At 33.9% G+C, this 25,140-nt stretch overlaps 1 protein-coding gene across 1 annotated transcript; it reads left to right on the plus strand.

Moving 5' to 3' along the window:
• The first annotated feature begins 269 nt into the window (after positions 1-269).
• Positions 270-24,482, plus strand: LOC136809195 (sorting nexin-27-like). Its single transcript, XM_067065713.1, is given in 15 exon segments — positions 270-425; positions 428-590; positions 5,897-6,131; positions 6,453-6,527; positions 11,097-11,214; positions 11,592-11,665; positions 11,906-12,049; positions 13,111-13,189; positions 13,495-13,604; positions 15,329-15,469; positions 15,734-15,883; positions 16,380-16,508; positions 17,526-17,585; positions 19,060-19,116; positions 21,386-24,482. Coding segments are annotated over 15 exon segments (1,728 nt in total). The 5' UTR covers positions 270-310; the 3' UTR covers positions 21,464-24,482.
• The last annotated feature ends 658 nt before the right edge of the window (positions 24,483-25,140 follow it).

The following is a 25,140-nucleotide window of genomic DNA, read 5'->3' on the forward strand; positions in this document are numbered from 1 at the left end:
GTAATTTAAAAAAAGACTACTCGTCAGAAGAAATGATGATTCGTTGTTCGTGTAAGAAAATAATTATGATTTGCCAGAGAAATGAACTTTAGGATTTAGCCAGTTAATACAAACAAACCTTCCTCTTCTTCAGCAGCTAGCTCAGCTCAGCTCGTCCTTCGTTTCCGAACAGCACTTTCGTTTCGCGCCAGTGGGTTTGTTTTGATTTTGCTTTTTCTCTGCGAAGGAGAACAAAAATTTAAAGGGTTGTTTTTCTCCATCGTAGATCTCCCATTAAAATAGAAGCCGGAGCAAAATTTCTGAAACCAAGATGGCGGACTCAGATAGCGATGGAAGAAGTTCTGACCTCGAAGATTCTATGCAAGATGAAGGCTCTTCATCGCAGAAAAATCCCTATTCTCCTAGATATGTTAATATCAAAAAGGGTCCAAGGGTTTTGGTTTCAATGTGAGAGGTCAAGTTGCTGAGGGAGGGCAGTTACGCTCTATAAATGGAGTGCTTTATCCACCTCTTCAAATGATTAGTGCAGTTTTGGAAAAAGGTCCTGCTGATGTGGCTGGTGTGCGTGTTGGTGATCGGATCCTAATGGTGTAAGAACAATTATAACTTCTTTCATTAGTCTTTATTTATAAAATTTAGGTTTTTTCAGCAGGAATAGTCTTTTAAAGATTGCACTACTTGTATATACTATGCTATTTTGATAGATCTCTATTTCTTTTCACCTTTCCACAGGTTGGGTGTTTAAGATAAAAACAGCAATTATTTCTCTTTTGACAACTATTGCCAAAGACAGCAATTCTTTCAACAATAACACGCTGAATCAGTACCGTCAACTGCTCTATCTTGGGGGACAATTGTTTGTTGATATCTGGCCTGTACAGTATTTTCACTTATTGTTAAATCTCTTTGACAACAAATTTGTTTTCATAACTCCACCAAGTTTATCAATCATACTTCAGTGTAGACCTAACTCTTCATACAAAAATTACGGGAAACGCATATTTGGACTTTGTACCCTATGCTGCTGCACTCAAGCACTTGAGCCAAAATCCCACAAAGGCGGGACAAAAATCAGTTTTTTGAAGTTTGCAAAAAAACGCCACATAGAAGATCTTTCAAATTCAGTATGTGAATAGAGCAGTAAAAAATACAACTTTTCTATTTTTCCTTTTTTTTGCAAAAGTTCTAGGAATGAAAATAAAGGGATAATGATAATTGAATACTATCCATTGATGATCGCGGCACTATCGTAAAGCTAGAATCACTTCGCGTACATTTCGCTTGAGAAAATAATTGACAGATTGAAGTTTTCCAGCTCGGGCGCTATGCGAGAGTTCTCGGCTCAATCCTCGGACCGCGCTAAAAATGGTAAACTGAGCTGTGATAGATCATTTCGATGGGAGTTGTTGGAATGTTTACAAGGCTCTTGACAGAAAATCGTTTGTTTTATTGTCAATGATGACAGTGTGGTTATTAATTTTGTTAGATCTGACAAATTGATGTTTGTAAGTGCACTTTATAGTTTTGATTCCCATTGAAGAATCATATTCTGGTTTTCATGTTATTAGATGCTGTTTTAGAGCTTTAGGTCTACACTGTACTTTCTGTCATAACATGTCACGATAACTTTTACTGATAGTGCACCCTTTTTAACTTTAACTTTTTTGTTTTCATTCAAAACGACCGGACGCCGATTGGAGAATTAGAGAAAATCAGAAAACCGGGCTGAAATTTCAGATTTCACTTGGAAAATTTTGTCTCACGCAAAATGAACATCTTAAGTTAGCAGGTCTGTAAAAGGTAGATCAGGAGGTTTAAAGATTTTGATGAAAGTTTGTACTATCTCCATGTAACTTTCCAAAAACCAAGATTCCATTGTCTTATAGGACTCATTTTGTGTTTAATCTTGTGCAAAAATTGTTGTTTTGAGCATCATTGTCAAGATGTTTAGGAATTTTAGAGTTAAGAAGGATTTTGAGCTAGGCCTGATTTTTAAAGGAGTGGAAAAGGCGTCAAATTTCTGATAAATTATAATTGCACTATCTATAGGAAAAGTACAAAATTAAGAATCAATTATCAATGGATGCTCATTTTCGACAAAAATTTCAGCCAAAAATGTACTTTAATAAGTCAATTTTACAAAATTATGGGGTCAGGGGAGTTAGAAGCCACCTTTGAGTGAAATTTCAGCCTCCCTAAGTCAGGGCATGAAATAACAGTCGGACATCAGACATTGTCCGGCCCAATCGATGAATGTCCAACTAAAATAGATTCTGATCGGACACAATATCCAACCACAGCCAACCCATGTTTTCAGTTCCTTAAAAATTCAAACAAATTCAAACATTATTTACATAAATTTGAAATTAGCAACCTTCTCATTTACACAGAGAAACTCTCTGCAGTTAAAAATGTTCTCTATTCGTTGTGTTTGAAAGCAAACAATTCATCCTTTTTCAAGCTTGCTTCAAGTCAAAATCATAGTGCAAAAAATGCCCTTCACTAAAGTCTTTCTAAATTTCTACTTTTTAGCTTGTCTAATATTTTTAAAACCACCAATCATCAATGTTTGGACCAAAAGAATCTTTTGCTAATTTTTGTCCGAACTTGACAGTCAGCTTTCTTTTCATATAAAAATTTACAGGAAACCCATATTTGGATTTTGAATTTACAAAAACTGCAAATTGAATTAACAATTTTGACCACCCAACTTAGAACCTGGTACTAAGTTATCTTTTACTTGCCAATTTTAAACACACATTTGGCAGTGGCTCCTCACCATGATTAAGTAAGTTTCCTTCATCCAAATTCTACTAATATTATTGTTGGATCCATCTATAAACACCCTCTTTTTTCGCTTGATGAATTCAATAAACTTCTTGAACCACTTTTGAATAAAATCAACAAAGAAAATAAACAAATTCTTTTGCTAGGTGATTTCAACATTAATCTTTTGAATACTTCTTCTGATCCCAATATCTTATCTTACTTGAACAACCTTGGATCACACTTTCTTATACCTAATATTTATCTTCCGACTCGAATTACTGACCACTCCATGACACTTATTGACAATATTTTTTCTTCAATTTCTGAAAAGCGTACCTTTTCAGGAAATTTGCTTTATTCTATCTCTGATCATCTTCCTCAATTTCATCTCGTCTGTGGTCCCTCTGTTAAACCAAAGAATGAAAAAATCTTCCGAAAGGACTGGAAAAACTTTAAACAACAAGATTTTATTTTTGATTTTCTTAATATTGATTGGGTAAATAAATTATATCATATAACAGATGTTGATCAAGCTTTCAAAACCTTTTATGATCTTATCCAAGACCTTATTGATCAACATGTCCCGACTGTTGTTGTGACCAAAAGCCAACAAAAAACTCGGGCTAAACCATGGATCACCCCCGGAATTATTAAATCAATCTCACAACGTCAATTTTATTCTAGAAAATATATTCAAACCAAGGACCCTATTATGAAATCTTTTTATTATCAAAGAAATGAAACATACAAAAATCTCATAGTTACTCTTACACGTAAGAGTAAGAATAATTATTATTTTAATTTTTTCTCTGTTCATGCTACAAATATTCTGAAAGTCTGGGAAGGGATCAGAGATATCATAGGATCTGATTCCAAATCTTCTCCTTCATCTATTCGTGTCAATGGTCATCTCAGCTCTGATCCAAACGTTGTTGCCAATGGCTTCAATGACTTTTTTACTTCTATTGCAGATACTGTCCGTTTCAAAATTGGTCCAACAAATCGTCACTTCTCTCGCTATCTCAAAAATCGCATTAGGAACTCTATTTTTCTTGATCGTGTTAACCCTGCTGAAGTTTTACTAACAATTAATTCTTTATACTTTAACAAATCATCTGGCCCTTATAGCATTCCCCCAAAAATTCTTCGTCTTCTAAAGTTTGACCTCTCTGGACCCCTTTCTTTTCTTTTTAACCTTTCATTTGAATCTGGTTGTTTCCCCACAATGCTTAAACTCTCGAAAGTTATTCCCGTTTCCAAAAACAAAGGCTCTCCACTTGAAATATCCAATTATCACCCTATATCTCTTCTTTCCAACATAGAGAAAATTCTTGAGAAACTTATGTACTCTCGTCTTATTACTTTCTTAGATTCTCATCGAGTATTTTTTGAGCGCCAGTTTGGTTTTCGTAGATCTCACTCAACCATCCATACCTTACTTAATATTGTTGAACGTATTCGGAAATCTCTTGATGATGGTAATTTTGTGTGTGATGTTTTTGTTGATTTGCAAAAGGCTTTTGACACTGTTGATCATTCTATTCTAATTTCAAAACTGGACCACTATGGGGTTAGAGGAAAGGCTAATGACTGGTTCAGATCATATTTATCTAACAGACCCCAGTTTGTCTCTATTTCATCTAATAAATCTTCTATTAAAATAATCCCCCATGGTGTTCCACAAGGCTCTGTTCTAGGACCACTCTTATTTTTAATCTATATTAATGATCTTCACAATGCAATCTTTTCAAGTGAAACTTTTCATTTCGCCGATGATACCCATATTTTACATTTTAATGATGATCTTCTTTCCCTTTGCAACAGAGTCAATCGTGACCTAAGATCCCTCCAAACTTGGCTCAAAGCCAATAAAATATCCCTTAACGCTGGAAAAACTGAATTTTTAATTTTCAGACACTGTCGAAAAATTCTTCCTTTTGTCCCTTTTCTTAAAATTGGAGGTAAGAAAATTTTTCAAAGTTTAAATATCAAATATCTTGGCGTTTTGATTGACATGCACCTCAACTGGAAAGCCCACACTAAATCTTTATCAGCTAAACTTGCCAGAGCAAATGGTATTATATCTAAGCTCAGGCACTATGTTTCAACAAAAACCTTAGTTAACATTTATTATGCTCTTTTTCATTCTCATCTTCAGTATGGTTGCCAACTCTGGGGTCTTACTGACAATACCACCTCTAAGCCTATATTTATCCTTCAAAAGAAAGCCTTACGTCTTATTACTTTTAACAACTCTCGATGCCCTTCTTCTCCACTCTTTTCTGATCTCAAAATTCTCAAGATCTTTGACCTTGTCAAATGCCTTAATATATCTTTTGTCCACAGATTCCTAAATAACAAATTACCCTTTGACCTTCTGGAGTTTTTTAACTTTATTCAGCTCGATGCTGAAGACGAAAACACTCAAAGTACCAGAGGAGCATGTTTGAAACTACTTTTTGTTCCTTCCTACAACACCATTACCTTTGGGAACAAATCTTTCTCTAAATTTTGCATAACACATTGGAACAGTATCCAGCGATCTTACCCAAATATTCCCCTGAGCTCATCTGATTTCAGTTTTGTTAAATCTCTCGCCCTTACTCACTGTCTTGGGAGATACTGAGCACACCCCTCCCCTGCCATGAAAGGTTAGCAAACTTTCTTTTAATTTATTTTTCATTACATAACAAAATTCTTAAAAATATATAAACATTTTAAACTAATTTACAATGTGTTATAAACGCAATCTGTACTTAGGTGGCCGCATCTTTTTGATTAGCTAGACTATAAGGCGGTCTCCTTCCATATATTTTTTGTGCATATCATCACTTGTATCTTTTCTGTAGTGTGGTATGGTAAATAAATAAATACTTACTTACTTGCAACCAACTGCAGACTATTGTTCCCTTGACAAGCTTGATAGAAATGTTAAATTCTCTGTAGACTATTTTAAGATGGAATGCACTTGAATTTTCTCAAGATAGACTATCCATAACTAATCTAACATATTTTTTTGATTTTGAAATCCAGAATAGACAATTAACTTGATATTCAGAGTTTCTTGTGTGCTTTTCTGCAAAATGATCAGCTGGCAATAATTTTTATACTTTAAAATTCTTTATAGGAATGATCAAAATTGTGAAGGAGCAGACCATCGCACAGTTGTTGATCTCATACGACAAGGTGAAAATGAATTATCAATGGCAATCATTTCAGTAACTCCAAGTGAAGCTCGTAAATTGGACGGTCCTACAAATATGTTTGGTGCATCTGACTACATAGATTACAGTGATCGTAGAAGTATTCCAATTTCAATTCCTGACTATAAACATGAAGAAAAGGGATCTGATAAATTTGTGGTAAGCTCTATTCTTTTGATAGGATTATTTTACTTATTTGCCAGATCGGAACTCAGGATTCTTAAGCTTTAAGAAATAGACTGATGCAATAAAGGTTCCTATTTGAAGAAACAAACTTTCTTTAAAAAGAGTGATAATTTTTTTGGATTGGCTGGTTTTGAGGTAGGCTCGGTCAAATGATGGCAAACCAATGAAGTCCAGCCTTATCACATAGCTGGGCATTAATGTTGTATTTTTAAAGTGTCTTTTGTAAATTGGGATTCAGGAATGTATCTTGTATCTTGTTCGTCACTAATATGAGTTTGAATTTTTTTTTTTCAGGTTTATAACATATACATATCTGGCAACTTGGTGACCTCAAAACGTTATAATGAATTTCACAGTCTAAACAATGAGGTGAATTAATTTGTGAAAAGAGTAAGATTAAAGAGTAACATACTTTAGGCGGCCAACTTCTCGCCCTGCCTATTCTAATTGGGAGTCAGCAGAGAATTGGCTGTCTAAAGTCGCCCTCTTTTGACGTCAATGCCATGTCTTCTTTCAACCTTTTTAAAGTAACGATTTTAACTGCCAAATTAGTGCCCAATAATAATTAGAATAGGCAGGACAGCGCAAGACTGCCGTCTAAACTAGAGCTTAGATACCTAATCGCACGATGGGTTATTTTTTCTTATTTGGCACGCCCTCAAAGAGAGCAATTAATCGTCAAAATTCGCTTTTTAGCATTAAAAAAGTCATATTTCTCAAAAAATAGCATTTTTTAAGGCAAGCTTCTACAAACTGAGTTTAAATGCTGACTGAAATTTTTTTTGCAGTGATAGTATACTGGAGATACTCCAGGGAAATCAAAATCATTTGCGTCTGGGATGCGTCTATGTCCGCCATTATTGAAATAAAATTCCTGCTAAGAGCCATTTTTCAGGCCAAAAACCCAAATTTGGACTGAAAAGATCTCTAAAATGTCAATAGACATGGGTCCAAATTTTCTTGCAGTGATAGTATTCTGGAAATACTACAGGAAAATCAAAGTCATCTGGGCTTGGGATTTGGGTATATCCACCATTTTGGAATTGAAATTCCTGCTAAAACGCAATTATTTCAATCAAAAATCCAATTTTTGACTCAAAAAATCTTAAAAATGGCAATAGACATGAACCTAAAATCTTTTTGCAGTGAGTCTTCTGGAAATACTCCAGGGAAATCAAAATTGTTTGGGTTTAGGATTTGGGTATATCCGCCATTATGGAATTGAAATATGTGTTAAAACTGGCTAAAATACAACGTTTCAAGCAAAAGCCCCGTTTTTCGAATAAAAATTGCTCTAAAATGACAATAGAGATGGACCCAAATTTTTTTGAAGTGATAGTATTCTGTGAATATTCCTGGAAAAACAAAATCATTTCAGTCTGAGATTTGTTTACATCCACCCTTATGGAAATGAAATCTCTGTTAAAATGCTACATATTTCCATCCGATACATCATGATTGACTAAATATTTTGTATATTATATTAAGCAAAGAATGTGAATTTACAATCCTTTAATTTAGAAATACTAGTTGAAATATATTATTTAAAAAATCCCATTTCACTCAACAATTCTTTATAGCCCACTTACATTTCCATTTTCAAGACTTGTTTCGTCAAAAAAAGATTGAATTTTAGCTTGAAATATTATATACATTTTAAAACTGGCTTCAGTTTAAAAATTGCGGTCCCAGAGGCATGTTATACCTGAATAGTTTTTACCCCTAGAGTATTTACAGAACACTATCACTGCAAAAAGATTTTAGGTTCATGTCTATTGCCATATTAGAGCAGTTTTTAAGTCAATATGGGATTTTTGCTTGAAATGTTGCAATTTAGCCAGTTTTAACACATATTTCAATTCCATAATGGCGGATATACCCAAATCCTAGACCCAAACAATTTTGATTTCCCTGGAGTATTTCCAGAAGACTATCACTGCAAAAAAATTTGGGTCCATGTCTATTGTCATTTTAGAGCAATTTTTATTCAAAAACGGGGTTTTTGCTTGAAACGTTGTATTTTAGCCAGTTTTAACACATATTTCAATTCCATAATGGCGGATATACCCAAATCCTAAACCCAAACAATTTTGATTTCCCTGGAGTATTTCCAGAAGACTGTCACTGCAAAAAGATTTTAGGTTCATGTCTATTGCCATTTTTAAGATTTTTTGAGTGAAAAATTGGATTTTTGATTGAAATATTGCGTTTTAGCAGGAATTTCAATTCCAAAATGGTGGATATACCCAAATCCCAAGCCCAGATGACTTTGATTTTCCTGTAGTATTTCCAGAATACTATCACTGCAAGAAAATTTGGACCCATGTCTATTGACATTTTAGAGGTTTTTCAGTCCAAATTTGGGTTTTGGCCTGAAAAATGGCTTTAGCAGGGATTTTATTTCCATAATGGCGGACATAGACCCATCCCAGACGCAAATGATTTTGATTTCCCTGGAGTATCTCCAGTATACTATCACTGCAAAAAAAATTTCAGTCAGCATTTAAACTCAGTTTGTAGAAGCTTGCCTTAAAAAATGCTATTTTTTAAGAAATATGATTTTTTTTTGCTAAAAAGCAATTTTTGAAGACGCCATTATGATTTTTTGAAAACAGCGAAAAACTTGAAATTCATTTTGCTTAAAGACTTTATTGAAGACTTTCATCTCTTAAAATTTCAGGCATGTGAATCAATCAGTTTAAAGTTTATGAGCTTGCAAAATTGGCCTTAAATAGCATTTTGCTACCCAAAATTGGCTTAAAACGGCTCGTTTAGGGCTCTAATGGGCACAATTTTCAATCCAATATGATTATTTTGTTGTTTCTTCATAAAATTTAGCGCAGCAAGTGAAAAAAATAAGAATTGCAATAGTTTTGACATATTTACAGACCTGAAAAGGCCAGAAAATGCCATTTTTTCCAATTTTTGCCTGTAGTGCGAATCAGTACCCCCAGGGGGGTTCGGCCAATTTTGAACTTCTGACCTTAAAAATTGCGCAGAATGCCTCACAATAGGTTAAATTTTCATAAAAAAACACTACATCTTGAATTTTCTGACTTTGCCCCAAAAATGACTGTTGACGCCCTACCCTACAATCAATCGTTAATCACACTCTTCAATGATGCGCCAATGTTTACAACAATTATTTTAATGTTTTTTCTTACATTTTTTTTGCATCGAACGCTTTTAATTGCATTCGAAATTCATTTTGTGAGAAAGAAAATCAATAAACAACAATAAAAGAAAGACACAGAGAGAAGAGAAAAATATAAAACTCTCAGTGTATTTCTGTAATTTACTTTCCTAAACTGGGAAAAAGTAGTGGAAGCCATTGTGCGATTAGCTTGTAATCACATAATAACTCGTGCAATTCGAATATAATTGCACTCGTGATTTTTTGTTTCGAATTTTCCTCGTTCTTTCGGACTCGGAAAATTAATAACAAAAAAAATCACTCGTGCAATTATATTCGAATTGCACTCGTTATCATGTGATTACATATACAAATCAGTTTTCAATCTTTTTTACCAATGCAGTTTTTGGACCTACTAGTAGAGGGCATTTTGTAAAATCGCATGACTGTTTTGTTAGAAGCACTTGTTATACATTTTTCGAAAGCTAAGGGGTAGGGGAATCGAAATTACTATGTTTCCAATTTTTTTTCGGACACTTTGGTGTGATTTTCGGACAAATATGACGGTCTCAGGCAAAAATCATAGGGTTAAAAATAAATGAAAATTTTAGCACGAAAAAACGGAGACCTGTTGTATATTTTTGGAAAGCTCTCAAAAAATTAGGATTAGAGATATATTGCAAGTATAGGTGATTTCAGTACCTAACTCGAGATATTGAGCTTCAAAAAGCGCAAAAACTGGACAAAATAGCTGTTTCTGGCTGAAAAACACGGTTTTCAAGGGTTAATATCTCGAGTTAGGTACAGAAATCACCTATACTTGCAATATATCTCTAATCTTAATTTTTTGAGAGCTTTCAAAAAATATACAACAGGTCTCCGTTTTCTCGAGCTAAAATTTTCATTAATTTTTAACCCTATGATTTTTGCCTGAGACCGTCATATTTGTCCGAAAATCACACCAAAGTGTCCGAAAAAAAATTGGAAACATAGTAATTTCGATTCCCCTACCCCTTAGCTTTCCAAAAATGTATAACAAGTGCTTCTAACAAAACAGTCGAGCGATTCCAAAAAATCGAACAAAATTCCCCCTACTATACCTGGAGGTCCTTTAATTTGACCGTTGTCCGTTCGTTTGTTACAAGCTTTTCTCAGGATCGGCTCGTTAGTTTTTTTTAATTTTTTGCACTCTGGTGCAAAGTGGTGATTCCCAAAATTTGACGGAGCCCGATTTTTGAAGAAAAAAAAATTTGGGGGCAAATTGGTCCAAAAAGTGCCTAAAAATGGGGTTTTTGGACTTTGTGTGAAATTGCTTCATTAGTTTTTTCTGATTTTTTGGACAAAGATGAAGGGCAAGGTTCTCTAAAACGTGACTGAAGTAGTTTTTTTCAGAAAATTTTTTTTGGCCGTAAAAATCAGATTTTCTTATTTGGGGAAATTGCCTTTTGTCATATTTAGGGAAAAAGAGCATTTCTTGCGATTGGATTGATATTTTTTTCTGAATTTTTGTATAGTGATATAAAATGGTAATATGTAATGGTAATTTGGGCAGAAAAGTGCCTAATGTTTTTTTTTTTTTACTTTTTTGACTAATTTGAGCCCTGATACTCACGGTAATCTATTTAAGCTGCTCACTACACTTTCTTATTCCCTTGCTATTTGTCCTATTTTTATCTGATTTTGATCAACAGGTAGTTCCATTCAGCATGTTGCTTGTTTTACTTGAATTCTATGTTCAATGCTTTGTTCAACTTTGTGTTACAGTAAATTTCATAGAAGTGAAATGTATTTTCTCCCAATTTTAGTTAAAAAGACAGTTTCACGACTTTCCATTTCCAAAATTTCCTGGTAAATGGCCTTTGAAACTTTCTGAAGTACAGTTGGATGCTCGTAGAAGACACTTAGAGACGTATCTTGAAGAAGGTAATAATTTCTTCCCTATTTATGTTCTCTTTTTTAAAGTAACCATCATATTAATTTTCAGTACAACAGTCTTTCAGTTTTCCCTTGTATATTTATACAATAATGACTTTAGTGAGGTCTGTTACTGTACTGAGAAATATATGCCCGAAGTCAAGTAACGATCGAGCTTGCAAACAAACCGGTCAACAATTCTATAAAGTTCAATCCTTCTACTTTCATTCTTTGTCCTTCAGGTTTTAAAATAAGATAAAAACTTTATTTGATTAATCTATCCCTGGAAAAAAGATTTCTTTGTTCTCTTGTTTTTTTAAAACTGCAGCTAAAAAGTTTATCAAATAAACCATAGTTCTATTAAAAAGATCTACTTTTTTTTACAGTTTGTGCTGTTCGTGCGATTGGTGAAAGTAGCCCAATGGAAGAATTTCTAAAAGATCAATACAACAACACGCAGGTAGGGAGAGGAGCAAGAAATTCATACCACTTCTTCTCACTCATTATCAGTCAGACTTGAAACGTTGACCTGACAATGGAGTATATACCATTAGGAGAGAAACAGAATGGTTTTCGTAGTTTCACGCTACCTCTCTTGGCTATCAAGTTTCCAAAACATCAAGTTTTTCTTGCATGACTGATCTTTCTTCCATCACGATTGAAGTAACTTTTCATTCATGTTTTATGAATTTTGTTACAGAAAAAACAACAACCTGCCCAACAACAGAAACAAGCTGAAAGACCTGCAGAGAGTGTAGAAGCTGATATCAAAATTCACATGCCAGACAGAACACTCCTCACTATCAAAATATCCAAAAAACAAAGATACGCAAAGATTTATGAAGTATGAAGAATTATATACCATATTACAGTTATTCTAATTCGCGTCGGCATTCGGCTATTGCTGACACAAATACCGACGTAAATTTGGTTTTTGCCGACGTAAAAGTACTTACTGTACTATAGAAACCATAATTTTTTGCCGACGCATGTAAATCAGAATTAGAAAGGATGCATTACTTCTAATCACTTCTGGAATAAGCACCTCTTCTCAATGAAGGAAAAATTCTCAATTAATACCCCCTCAATTAAACAACCCCTTCGATTAAATGCCTCCCCTCAAGGGCCATGTTCAGACGTCACGGTTTCGTATCATTCCGGTATGGTTTCTGTTACGGATCGAGAGTGTTCATATTGGTTTCGAAACGTTTCGGAGCAAGAAAACGGAGCAGTTCCGTTCCGATGAACATAGAAGAGCGAAACCGTTTCGGTCTGTTTTGCTTTGTAACGTCTTCTTTTTTTGACGTTCCGAATTTTGACGTTCACACTTGTTTTGGAACCGTTTAAACGGAACAGTAACGTCTAAACATGGTCCAGGAGATGCTTTTATTTGAAACAAGCAGCGGTAAGAAAGATTGTTGTGAAGGATAGAATGTTGATATTCTTTCAGAATCAAAACTGATTTTGAACCATAACTAAATTGACATGAATAAATCAACTCAAAGAAAATGAATTGAAGTGGCAAAACAAAGTTTCTATTATTTTTTAAGTTAGTTTGGTTTGGTTAGACTCCTAAAAATCAAAGAATTTAATAAAAGTAAGTCACAGTGCATGATTGGCTGAATATTTATTTCAAGAGTCCTATACAATATGCATGTTCTAATAGCTTTTTTGATTCTGTCTGAGTACCACTGGACCATTCACTTTAAAATGTAAGGGCTGTTTAAAATCATTGGTGGTTGTTAGATCAGAAAATGAATATTTTTTAAATATAGTTATCTGATCTAAGCTGTATAAAGCTGGGAGTCAAGAATTTGTGCGGTTATCAATTTCCCATATCAATCGAAAATTATTTAAAAGGGGATAGAATGAGATGAATGAGACTTAATATTTTCGATATTTTAGGCTTTGGTAAAGAAATTGGGCCTATCAGACTTCAGTGCAACATTTTTTGCCATCTTTGAAATCATGGATAAAGGCTTTAGTAAGTACAACTTTTTCCTTCTACTTTTGCTTGTCAAATGATTAATTCCTTTTCAAAAATTATTTTTGATTGGTAGAATGATACATAATTCAAACATTGCCAGTTTGTTTCTTAAAGTCTTTAATAGGTCGTTCTTTTGCCCCATATGCTTAAACTTTTAGGTTTGATTTCTTTTCTTGTTGTTTCATGGGGTACTGGTGTAAATTTATGATTACACTTTGTCAAATTTGATCACTCATGGACAAGGATTTGTATTTTCTTCTCAGACAATTATATTTTGATGCAATCTGTGATTTATTTTCCAGCGCGGAAATTGGAAAGCAATGAATTTCCATACACTCTCTTCAATAAAAAATATCAAGAGTCCGGTACATCTTGCCTCGTTCTCCAGAAATGGGTTTTCTCAATAGAAAAGGTAAGTAAGTGTTTTCGTACACCCTATCACAGACCCACTGGGACCCCTTCCCACTGGAAAAATCGGCTAAAATGTCGTCCCCGGTGGAAAATTATACTCCAATTTTTGTCCTCACTGAAAATTATCAAAGCAATCCTCACTGCAAAATATTATGCTATTATTCCCTGTTGAATTTAGTGATTTGAAAACTAATTATATGGTTGATTACATTTAGCTTAGATTTGTAAAGGACGAGCGGGGTGATAAATCCGTAATAGCCCCGCTTTTTTGTAATCGCCTTGATGTAAACAAAAATTTCTATTGGTTGAAAGAAAAGTATCGTACGATATTTTGATTGGTTAACAAAATATCGTACGAAATTTTTAAACCAATCAAAATAAGAGTGTCAGTCGAATGTTTTTTTATAGTTTCGAATGTTTTTATAAGTTTCGAAAAGAATAGCGATTGAGTGTTCTTCAATTCTTTTTTTTACCATATAATTAACGCGGAATAACATGGTATTCTCGGGTGATTTTGGATTAATAACCCCTCGTTTCATTGAAAACACTTCAAAATAGCCCTCACTACGTTCGGGCTATTTTGAAATGTTTTCAATTTTCAATGAACCTCGGGGTTATTAATCCCAAATCACCCTCTAAACCATGTTATTACTAGTACAAAAAAAATTAAATCCCTAGCCATTAAAAAATATGGAAATATCAATCCCCCATCGAGTTTCAGTCCGTTATTTCTATCCCGACTGGCTGAAATCCTACCGGGTCTGTGAAAAGGGGTTGTTTACGTCATTAACATGTTTTTAGGAAACTCATACAAAGAAGAACATTAGCTCAATTGCTAGTGTTATGAGTTAGTGACACATTTCTGCCATCGTCCAAATGATTTTCAATGATTTTCAATTACATATACCTTAAAGGAAGAAATTTTGGCGGAAAGAAAATTTGGCGGGTTTGGCGGATTTGACTGAAATCCGCCAAATTAAGTTCCCGCCAAAATTTATTTTTTCACCATCCGCCAAATTAAATTCCCGTCAAATTAAACATTTTGAAAATATGATCTCTTTTAAGGTGTTTTTGCTTTTTTTTCGCTGTTTTGACGCCATCTTAAGGTTAAATTTTTAAGCGACCGCCAAATTGAATTCCCGCCAAATTTAGTTTTTTCGTCGATCCGCCAAATTATATTCCCTCTGAAAAAACTTTTTTGGCCATTTGCCAAATTAAATTCCCGCCAAAATTTCTTCCTTTAAGGTTAGCTACTTGTATATAAAAACGTGCCGGTAAAACTCAACTTTTTGAGCACATTCAAAGCTTGAAAAAGTATTCATCTAGGACACTTTTAGAAACGTGAAACCTCTCATACTTTAAAGGGACATTAAAGTAGTAAAATGTAAACATTGCGCGAACTACGTGTCATTAAAGAGAACAATTAAACTCACGTGTCCAAAACAAACTTGTAAAACAATTGAACAATCAAAATTAGCCATATTTGGTTTGATTTTTTATTTTGACATGTGACATTTGTTTTGATTTTGTATCCGCTTCATACAGTTTGTTTACAAATTTCGCAAGTACTGTTATGTCCCTTTAATAGCTCGCTTGTTGAAGGATACATAATAACAGAACTTTGGGTCATTTAAGCGCCGTAATTCTTTCTGTTTCTTTATTTCTTCTTTACCTCGAGAAAAAAACTGACTTTTTAAAATGAATTTATTTTACTTTTTTTATCAGGAGATTGAAATGTATGAAGACAGCGTAGCAGTAAGCCTTCTATACCATCTTGCTGTTGAAGATATCAGACAAGGAAGAGTTAAACCAGGCGATAAAATTCAACAAGTTAAAGAATTAAAAGCATCGAATAACAAAGTTAAAGTATTAAAGAATTCTTTTATTTCTAATGGTAGACATAAATGTATGTATAGAGGACTGAAGCTTTAGTGGGTTACCGAATCCAATTCGTTGTTCATGGCAACCGCACCAGTTACATCTTGAAGACTTAATTCAATTAATTTGTATGATAAATCCGTGCGCATTGTTCGGCGCTAAGAAAAAACTGGGTGGGAAGCGATCTTCAAAATAAAGTTTCGTTCCTCTTTTTAAAAAAATTTTTTTTAAACAAACTTTTTCTTTTTCCAGTTTCTAGAGGTAGTACGTACTTTAGAAGGTTACTGTCAAATCATATTTCCACACTGCCAATGTGACGCAAGGCGAGATGGTCACGTGATCTTAGCCATATCATTACGTCATTTGGCTTTGAAAGCATGCTCTACAGATGGAGTGTTAGAGGTGTGTGTTAACTACCTGTTGTTAAATACCTTTAATGTTACTCCTATCTCAAGGAGTAAGTTCTTTTCGTGTTTTTGATACTCAACGAGTTATATGAAAATCCTTCTTGCGTTGTTCTGAACTCGATTACTAAAAATGGTCGTTTGTGATTATCGGTATTATTGAGTTGAATTGTTCATGAACAATTATTATTATTATTGAAAAATATCTACACTAGAAAACTATCCCACTTCGCGACTTTTTCAAATGTTTAGACCCCAGGTTTTCATGCTCCAAAAACATTCGATTTTTAAGGTCATCTTGTAGAGGAGAACAATCGAGTTTGCGTCAGAACACTCGAAAAGAGCTTCTTTATTTCAGAAAATCATCAAAGTGGAACTCATTAAGAAACGGGATTAAGAATTTCGGTTTTTTGACGTTTTTAATTCTCATTAGAACCTAGTCCAGTGTCTAAAACCATATTATTGTAATTTTTGTTTTCCATACGCATGTACAGAACATAGACCATACGTTTGAATGGAATGAAATAAAGAGTTGGGATGCAGATGACGAGGGGATGTGTTTTTGGTTCGAATATCATAAAGCTGGCAAGAAACCAAAACAAGTTAAAGTTTTTTCTCCACATGTAAGTTGTAATCCAAACCTGTCTTATAATAACACATAAGTCGACTGAGATAGAGAAAGTTTTCTGACTTTTCAGAACAAAACATTTGAATCTTGAAAAAACATTCGGAAGCTCGAATTGCAACGTTTTTTTCAAAATCGAACAAGATATTGCATGTACCGTATATATTCCTCCTCCACGTGACGTCTTTTAGCCAATGAAATTGCGACAATCTCACTGATGCAAGATAAAGAAATTTTAAAGTCATTACTTCCTCGCTAGGAAACTGGTATAGAGTTTACCTGAAAGGATTGACGTGTCTTGAGCGCGAAGTGGTAACATTAATGCCATTTTTGAAAACACATCTTATGTTAAAGATTGATTTTTATTTTGTTTTTTCTCGAAAGCATTTTGTTTCGAGTGCATTTTCAAGCAATCTAGAGCTCAAATTTTCAAAATTTCCCCCCTCAGGCCAAACCATGGTTCGCCCTCGCGGTGTCACTAAACTTCAGCCCCCCCCCTAATATGAAAATGCTTCCTGCGGCACTCTTACATACATATGTTTTGAAGTAAATCCTTCCTGGTAAACTATAACTTGCAGTCTTCTCATATTTTAAAGGTTGATAGAAAACTATTTTTTTCCGCCATATTCGCCAATAATAGTTTTTCTCTTAAGGTACCTTATTGGCCCTTTTTACGTCGGCCCTTATTGCGCAAAAGTTCAATTTTTCCATCTTTAGCCCGGCATCAATTTATATCCGATCCCTTACGCCCTCTTACAACAGCTACGAAAAAGTAATGTCAATAAGAATCGTAGTATAATAGTAGTTTGTTTACCATCTAAGCAGTATGAACTTGCTTTTTCTGAAACAAAAAATAGATAGAACTTCTTGAATATCATCCGTATTCTTTCCAATCTCTCTCAGAAATATTTGATTCTAATCTGAATCATTTTTTTTAATAATGGCCTGGTATTTTTCAGGCTTTCGTAAGAGGCACAGATCAAGACTATTTCAATGTTTAATCTTCTTTTTTCAGTACAAATACATGACATCATGCACCAAACGTATACAAAAAGAACTGGAGTGGTGTAAAAAGGTGCTCAAAAATTATTCCCAAATATATTTTTGAAGAATACTTATTTGTGCTAAACTGTAGGGGGTGAGTCACAAAAAATCACCCCAATAGCATTTTATAATGAACCCCCTCCATTTTATGAGATTTTCCTGAAAAAATGCCAAAACCTTCATTTCCCTAAGGTTTTTTGGGAAAATCACCCTCCCCCATTTATGGACTTTTTCCCAGAGTTTTGTTTTAACTGTGATATGTGGTCAGGTGTTATTATCTTTCTTATTTTTCAAAGTTTGCTGCCGATCTTTCTAAAATCTAAAACATGGCTAGGGTAGAGACTTATACACTTTGGCACTTGTGAATCACAATTCCAACTCAAAAATTTACATTTACATGATGGTTACCGATTACCGATTGCTTGGTTTTAACGTATTTAGTACGAATTGGGCTTTTCCAGAAAAAGATTTTACCCCCACTGTTAAGGATATTGATTTTTCGAAATATCGAACCCCCTGGATATCCTACTTTATTAGTAAAGACCCCCTGGATATCCACTCTTAAAAACATGCTCAGCCTCCTGGATATCCTCTCTTATAAAGATGCTTACCCCTGGATATCGTATTTTTGGACCTACCGGGAGGTCCTTTAATTTGACCGTTGTCCGTTCGTCTGTTACAAGCTTTTCTCGGGATTGGCTCATTAGGTTTATTTTATTTTTTGCACAATGATACAAAATAGCAATGCCTGAAAAGTGACAGAGCCCGATTTTTGAAAAAAAATTTTAGGGGGCAAATTTGGGCCAAAAACTACCTAAAAATAAGGTTTTTTGGACTTTGTGCAAAATTGCTTCATTAGTTTTTCCTGATTTTTGGCAGATAAATAGAGTGCAAGGTACCCTAAAATGTGGCTGAAGTAATTTTTCTCGGAAAAGTTTTTTTCGTCGTCAAATACGGATTTTCGCAAATTTGGGCCAAAAACTACCTAAAAATAAAGTTTTTTGGACTTGGTGCAAAATTGCTTCATTAGTTTTTCCTGATTTTTGTCAGAAAGATAGAGTGCAAGGTACCTTAAAATGTGGCTGAAGTAATTTTTTTCGGAAAATTTTTTTTCGTCGTAAAATTTTCAAAAAAAGACGACCAAGTTACACAATGATAAAAGAAAATAAATCAGACGTTTTTACATTGTTCTAAAACTTTGTGTTTGCTCAATACCAATAGTAAAATGTATAACACCTACTTTTATCTGATTTTGATCAACAGGTAGGTCCATTCAGCATGTTGCTTGTTTTACTTGAAAAGACACTTTACCCCCTTGATATCCGCTCTCTTGTAGATATTTAACCCCCTGGATATCCACTTTTGAACAAAAATCGTTAACCCCCTGGATATCCGATATCCTCAACAGGGGGCACGGGAAAAGCCCATTTAAAGTGTCCCTTATTTTGAAAAACCACCTATTCTTCAGTTTTCTTCATTCATCTTTTTTCTTTGACCATACATAGGATGAAGAAGGAAACCCTGTTTTATTCAAAGAAGAAGATAAAAGAAGTCATGCAAAGGTGAGTTGTATCTTTTTGAGACTCTTCTTATGAACGTATCTTGATATTTCTCTTGCCATTGTTTATCGGTCATAGAACTTATTCCTCTGGAGGCCCGGAAAACCCGAGTTACAAAAACTCGAGTTACAAAAACCCGAGTTACAAAAACCCGAGTTACGACGAATGTGACGTCATAAGTCTCAAATTATGACGTCATAAGGGAACTTCTTAACTCGAAAAAGTTTTTTACTGTTGTTTTGAAACTCGAAATATTTTTTTTAAATTTTGTTTTAGAGTTACGTAACTCGAAAATAAATTTTAAATTTCATTTTTCGAGTTACGTAACTCTAAAACAAAATTTTAAAAAAATATTTCGAGTTATGTTGAAGCGCAACCAAGTTGGCCAAAAATTCTAAAAAGCGCTTTTTTTCTTTTAGTTTACGAATGAAATTTTTGATCTATAATAAAACTAAAAGAAGAGAAGGAAGGGAATAAAAATGAAAGGGGGCAGTAAACAATCTTCTATTTTGACAGGAATTTCTGGATTCGATTACTCGAAATACATTTTGTATTCCACAATCTATCTTTGTTAAATTCAAATTCATTGTCATTTCGCTAAAAAACTAAAACTTCGGTAGAACTTGTAGTTTCTTTAGTTTTTTCACACATTTTTTTAGAACAAACCATACGAGAACAGAAGGTTTCGAGGGCTAAAATAGTAACCATAAGTTAAGAAACATTTCTCGACATTTTAAGGCCTTATGGACTCAAAAATTTGCAGAAAATACTCACTTAGGCGAGACCAATTTAATTTGTTGTTCTACGGGCAGATCGTTAGCAAAATATGAGTCGGTCGGCCGGTAAAATAAAAATAACATTTTCATTAATCCAAGGAAGGTAATTAGGCTTTAAGTAATATTTTCAAATAATCTTGGTCGAAAATTCATCATTTATCATTGATGGAGTTTGTAATAAAATCTTTCGTGCATAGAATTCATGATTCTAGATTATTTTCAACTTTTTTTAAGTGTAATTTTTTTACATGATTATTATTAGAAATTTGTGGCACAGGAAATTCAATATTATTATTTTCTTGTTTGCAGAAAATGCTGGGTCGGTCGCGCCCGTAGAACAACAAATTAATGTGGTCTCGCCTTAATGCTAATAGTGAAAAAGGAACATTTTAAGAAGATTTTAAGGCTCAACTAAAAAACAAAAGATCTGAAGGCTTCGAATTTTTAGATGTTCTTATAAAAACACAACACACATTTCTTTGAAAAGATTCTCGATTGCACAATGTACAAAAACGATATAATGAATTGTAATCGTTAAGACTTTTCTGATTGTTCAAAATCTTGTTTATGACGTCTGCTCTTTTCTTATTGTTTTGTAAATTAGATCTTTGACGCGGTTTCTATAATTTCCAGTTTCTATTCTAATCGGATCTATTGAATCTTCTCGAAAGAAATGGTGTATATTTATTAATAATATGAATTCTAGAATCTTTGGCCCACTTGGTTTCACCTGAAGATAACTCGAAAGTTCAAATAATGTACTACAATTTCAAGCTACGTAACTCGAAAAATGAAATTTAAAATTTATTTTCGAGTTACGTAACTCTAAAACAAAGTTTTAAAAAAATATTTCGAGTTACAAAACAACAGTAAAAAACTTTTTCGAGTTAAAAAGCCCACTTATGACGTCATAATTTGAGACTTGTGACGTCACATTCGTCGTAACTCGGGTTTTTGTAACTCGGGTTTTTGTAACTCGAGTTTTTGTAACTCGGGTTTTCCGGGCCTCATTCCTCTGACCCTACAATGAATAAAATAATTTTTGGGTATTTCGTTGTTTTTCAGAATTTATACTTTTGGCGAGAAGTTCGTTTTGGGAGGGGTTTTCTGCTTTTCAGGCTATATTCTCTAAGTCTTAACTCTAACACTGCATACGAGGTAAAACTCGTTTCCAGAAGTTAAAGCCCTTAAAAATTCGTTTATGGCTATGAAAAAGCATTACTTAAATTGTAAACATCATTCAAATTTTCATTTATTCAAACTGTATCGATGGTAATAGGCTATTCTAGGAAACACCCCCCCCCCCCCCCATTTCATTATTTCCCTTCAACCTGGAAGATCCAGGGATGGTTAATGAAATTTTGTGAAAAATCCAGAGGGTCACTTTCAAATATTCTGATGAAAATCCAATGAGGCTCCTAATAGATTTGTCAAAAATAAAGGATCGAATAAGAAGGAGCCAATTTTTATTCTTACCATGAATCCCTTTCATTTAGAAGCCAGCAAAGGCTCCATCTGCAGCAGTCTTACCAATATCACAAATAGAAGATGATAATGATGATGATGGGTTATAATGGTGATGAATTAAACTACTGAATTTATTTCCGGTACCGTAAGTCTATCCCTTCCTATCCAATATGTTTTGAAGAATAGTAAATTTTCTTGATTACGGTGTACTAGAAGGTGTGTTTTCAAGCTCGCTTTCTCGGGCTGCTGCTTCTTGTTAGAATATCAGGTGAGAAGATTTCGAGCCAGATTCAAAGTTGGTTTTTACAAATGACTTGTTTATAAATGAATGGCTTGTTGTTTAGTCTACAACGAATAATGAATTCGAATGGATGAAAATTATATATTTGTTGATTTAATTGATCAAAAAAGACATTATTTTTATTGGAGAAAATCTATAATTGGCTGATATGATTTGCCAAAATCATTTCCTTGTTTTGATTTGAGGTAGAGTGGTTATTTGCGAGAACCCTGAATGGAATGAATAAATGAAATCCTTCGAAATCAACGTATTTTCGTTGTAGGGAGGTTGGGTTCGAATTGTACCTGGTGTTAAAAACGGGTCAATTTGAATCGAACCCCGTTCCAGCTGGGTTGATGTAATGATGGAATGTCTACTTTAAATTATTATTATACAGCACTTCTGTTTCCTTTGATTTTTTTTATTAATTTTTACAAATGGTGTATAATTATGAGAATATTTGCGATGCATACTCACACATCTTTTGTGCGACTATTCGAAGTTCTCTGCTGCTCTTATATGAAGCGGGCGTGCGGGGTTTGCGATTTCCGAAATACCGAATAATTTTGCTAAAATTACCGAGATTCCGTAAAAAAATACTTGCAATTCCGATACCGATTTTTGTGGGTATTTTCCCTCGTTTTGACTAATTTTCCATCAAATTTGATTTTTCATGTATGAATTCCGAAAAAGGGGGATAAAAACTTAATAATACCAAAATTCCGAAGCAAAAATTCATGGATTTCCGATACCGAAACCATTTCAGCATTCCAAAATACCGAAGGAATTTTGCCCGATTTCTGGAATCCCGAAGAAAAAAGGGTCGATTTCCGCAATTCCGAAATACTGTACGCCCCCACATGAAGCAGTTATTGGACAAAGTCGAAAGTATTATTTTCCATCTGGCTGCGTCAAATGAATGTTTAACTATGAAACATTTTCACTATTTTCAATTGTTGTGGAACTTTTTAATCCTTGGTTGTTAAAGGTTTTGTTTTTACATAAGTGTTCCCGTTTCATATCAGACACATATTTCATATCGGGACAGTGTCTTCCTATTGTTATGTTATGCTGATATAAGCAAAAAAATGTTTTTCTTTTCCTCTTCCTGATCATCTTGCTCCACATCCGTGTCAATTCAATGTGAAAAAGCTTGTGAATTAAAATTGATGAGTAAGCAAACGATATCACTTTTATTTCAAAACAAAACCTTTAATTCAAAAAGTTAGTCTCAGTCGGTCCGCTAGTGTGAAAATTTCGTCAGATTTGTTTTTCGGGGGAATAATGTTTTGTTTTTTTAGAATGAAATGATATCTCAAATATATTATTTAAATTGCAGAAAAATTAGGGTTTATGGTTACAATTTTTTTTCTTCCTTTAGTCACTGTCATTTTATTTTTACTAGATATTTTTTTCTAAATTGAATCAAAAACAAAAATTTTTGTTCATTTTTTTCTCTTTTTTGTGTCATAATATCATTGTTATTGTAACTTATTTTTTTCAACATACACGTTTTTTTTAAAGGAACCTGAACTTGGATCCAAGCCTAGAGTTCCTTTTTTTTCCATAGAATTTAAACCTCGAAATTCCTTATAGAGTTCCTAAGTTTTGATTTGTTAAGTACAGTATGTAACTAATGCATAAAAGTGTAAAATTGATTACAGTACAGAAAAAGACATTTACTGGACGTTGTTGCGTCAATATTTTGTCACCGCTTTGTTCAGGCTTTTGTAAATGTGAGCAAGTTCAAGTTTTGAACCCCCTGTTCCTAAGTTGTTTTCTTATTCTCAGCCTGAGCAGTTCCTTAACAATTCCTTATTTTTTGGACCATTTTCAGCCTTAAGTTCCTTATAAACGTATTCCTTATAAAAAAACGTGTAGTACGTTTATATTATGTTTTCAAATACTACTTAGCCTAGCAATCTCTTTTATGTCAAGCATAATAAACTAAATATGATTCGCACTTTAGAATACTTCATTTTGTATTGTTTATTTACAGTCAGATTCGCGTTAAATGTACACTCTTTTTTGGTGCCATGTGGTAAAACTTTCCCTCGTCACAAACCCACTGGGACCCCTTCCCACTGAAATAATTGGTCAAAATATCGTCCCCAGTGGAAAATTATACTCCAATTTTTGTCCCTACTGAAAATAAACAAATAAATAAATCCTCACTGCAAAATGAAGCGCTATTTTTCTCCATCCACACTGACTGGATTGATTTGACAACAAAGGAATTTAGATCCTAGTCATAAAAAACATGTAAATATCAATCCGTATCGAGCTTCAGTCCGCTATTTTCACCCCCACTGGCCGAAGAAATCCTACCAGATCTGAGAGAAAGGGGTTAGCAAACTACTTTCGAGGGAAATTCATTTCACTAACTTTTCACATCCTCTAACAGATTCGTACTCATCCTATATACTATGTGTGGTTTTGTAGAGGCCGCGCTTCAGACTGCACGGTAATATTTATCATGAATAGACTCAAGTAATGGCAAGGTCTATTTTATGAAAAGCTTGTTTCTCTAGTAGTTCGAGAGCTGTCGGTCTTTTTATTAGGTCATCATAAGCCTCAGAATTTTAACCATCCTCAACGTGTTCCATAGATTCCATAATTCATTGAAAATACTTGCTTTGAAATTTATTCAACATAAAACACAAATATCATAGGTCGAAATCGGTTAGTCTTCGTCGGTCTGATATTTTTTGTCTATTTTCCGTTAGTGTTTTTCCAATAAAATGACTCATGTGTTTTTCACAATATTGTAAATAGCATATTATACCTTAAATACTTTTTTTCTTAATGATATTACAAAATGCTTTCAAATCAATAAAGAAAACAAAAATAAGCTATATGAATGATGTATTATTTGACTGTTTTTTAATGTCTTGATCCTCTCCTTGATCTGTAAAACAGTCCGCCAGATTTTAGTTGTTTTTGGAAGGTAAAGACAGTATGAAGCAACGTTTTTATTTGAGAATAAGGGATTGTAAATCTGTTATTGATGTTTATTTCTCATTTTTGATTATATCTTTCAACTCCCAGTAGTTTTATTGCTATTTGGATTTTTAACATTTTCTCTCAAAATGGCGACCTCATCAAACGCTCCTAGTCTACTTCACTGGACTCAGCCACAGATATCTGTAAAGCCCGAAGGGCTAGATAGGCAACTTTAAGCTTTCTCCAGCAAAAAAAAGTGAAGCAAAAATTTGACTTTTTAAATTTCGTGCCGATGGATAGGATCTAGCATTTTGATTGTTATCGGAGCGCGAGATCAAAATAAGTAGGCGGCAAACGCTATTTCACATCTCTCAAACCGGTGAAATTGCATATTTTAGTCACGTGACTTTGGTAGGAAATCCTTCCAAACAATGTCAATTGAAGAAATACATGGTCAGGAAATCGGGTTTGCGCGAGACCCGAGGTTGAGATTTTTTCTATTTTGGTCACGTGATCAAAACGCATGGGTAAAAGTCGGCGGAGAAGGAGGAGGCGAAGGTG

Source organism: Clytia hemisphaerica, unplaced genomic scaffold, assembly GCF_902728285.1.
Source record: "Clytia hemisphaerica strain Z4C2 unplaced genomic scaffold, Clytia hemisphaerica genome assembly, whole genome shotgun sequence".
NCBI lineage: Eukaryota > Metazoa > Cnidaria > Hydrozoa > Leptothecata > Clytiidae > Clytia > Clytia hemisphaerica.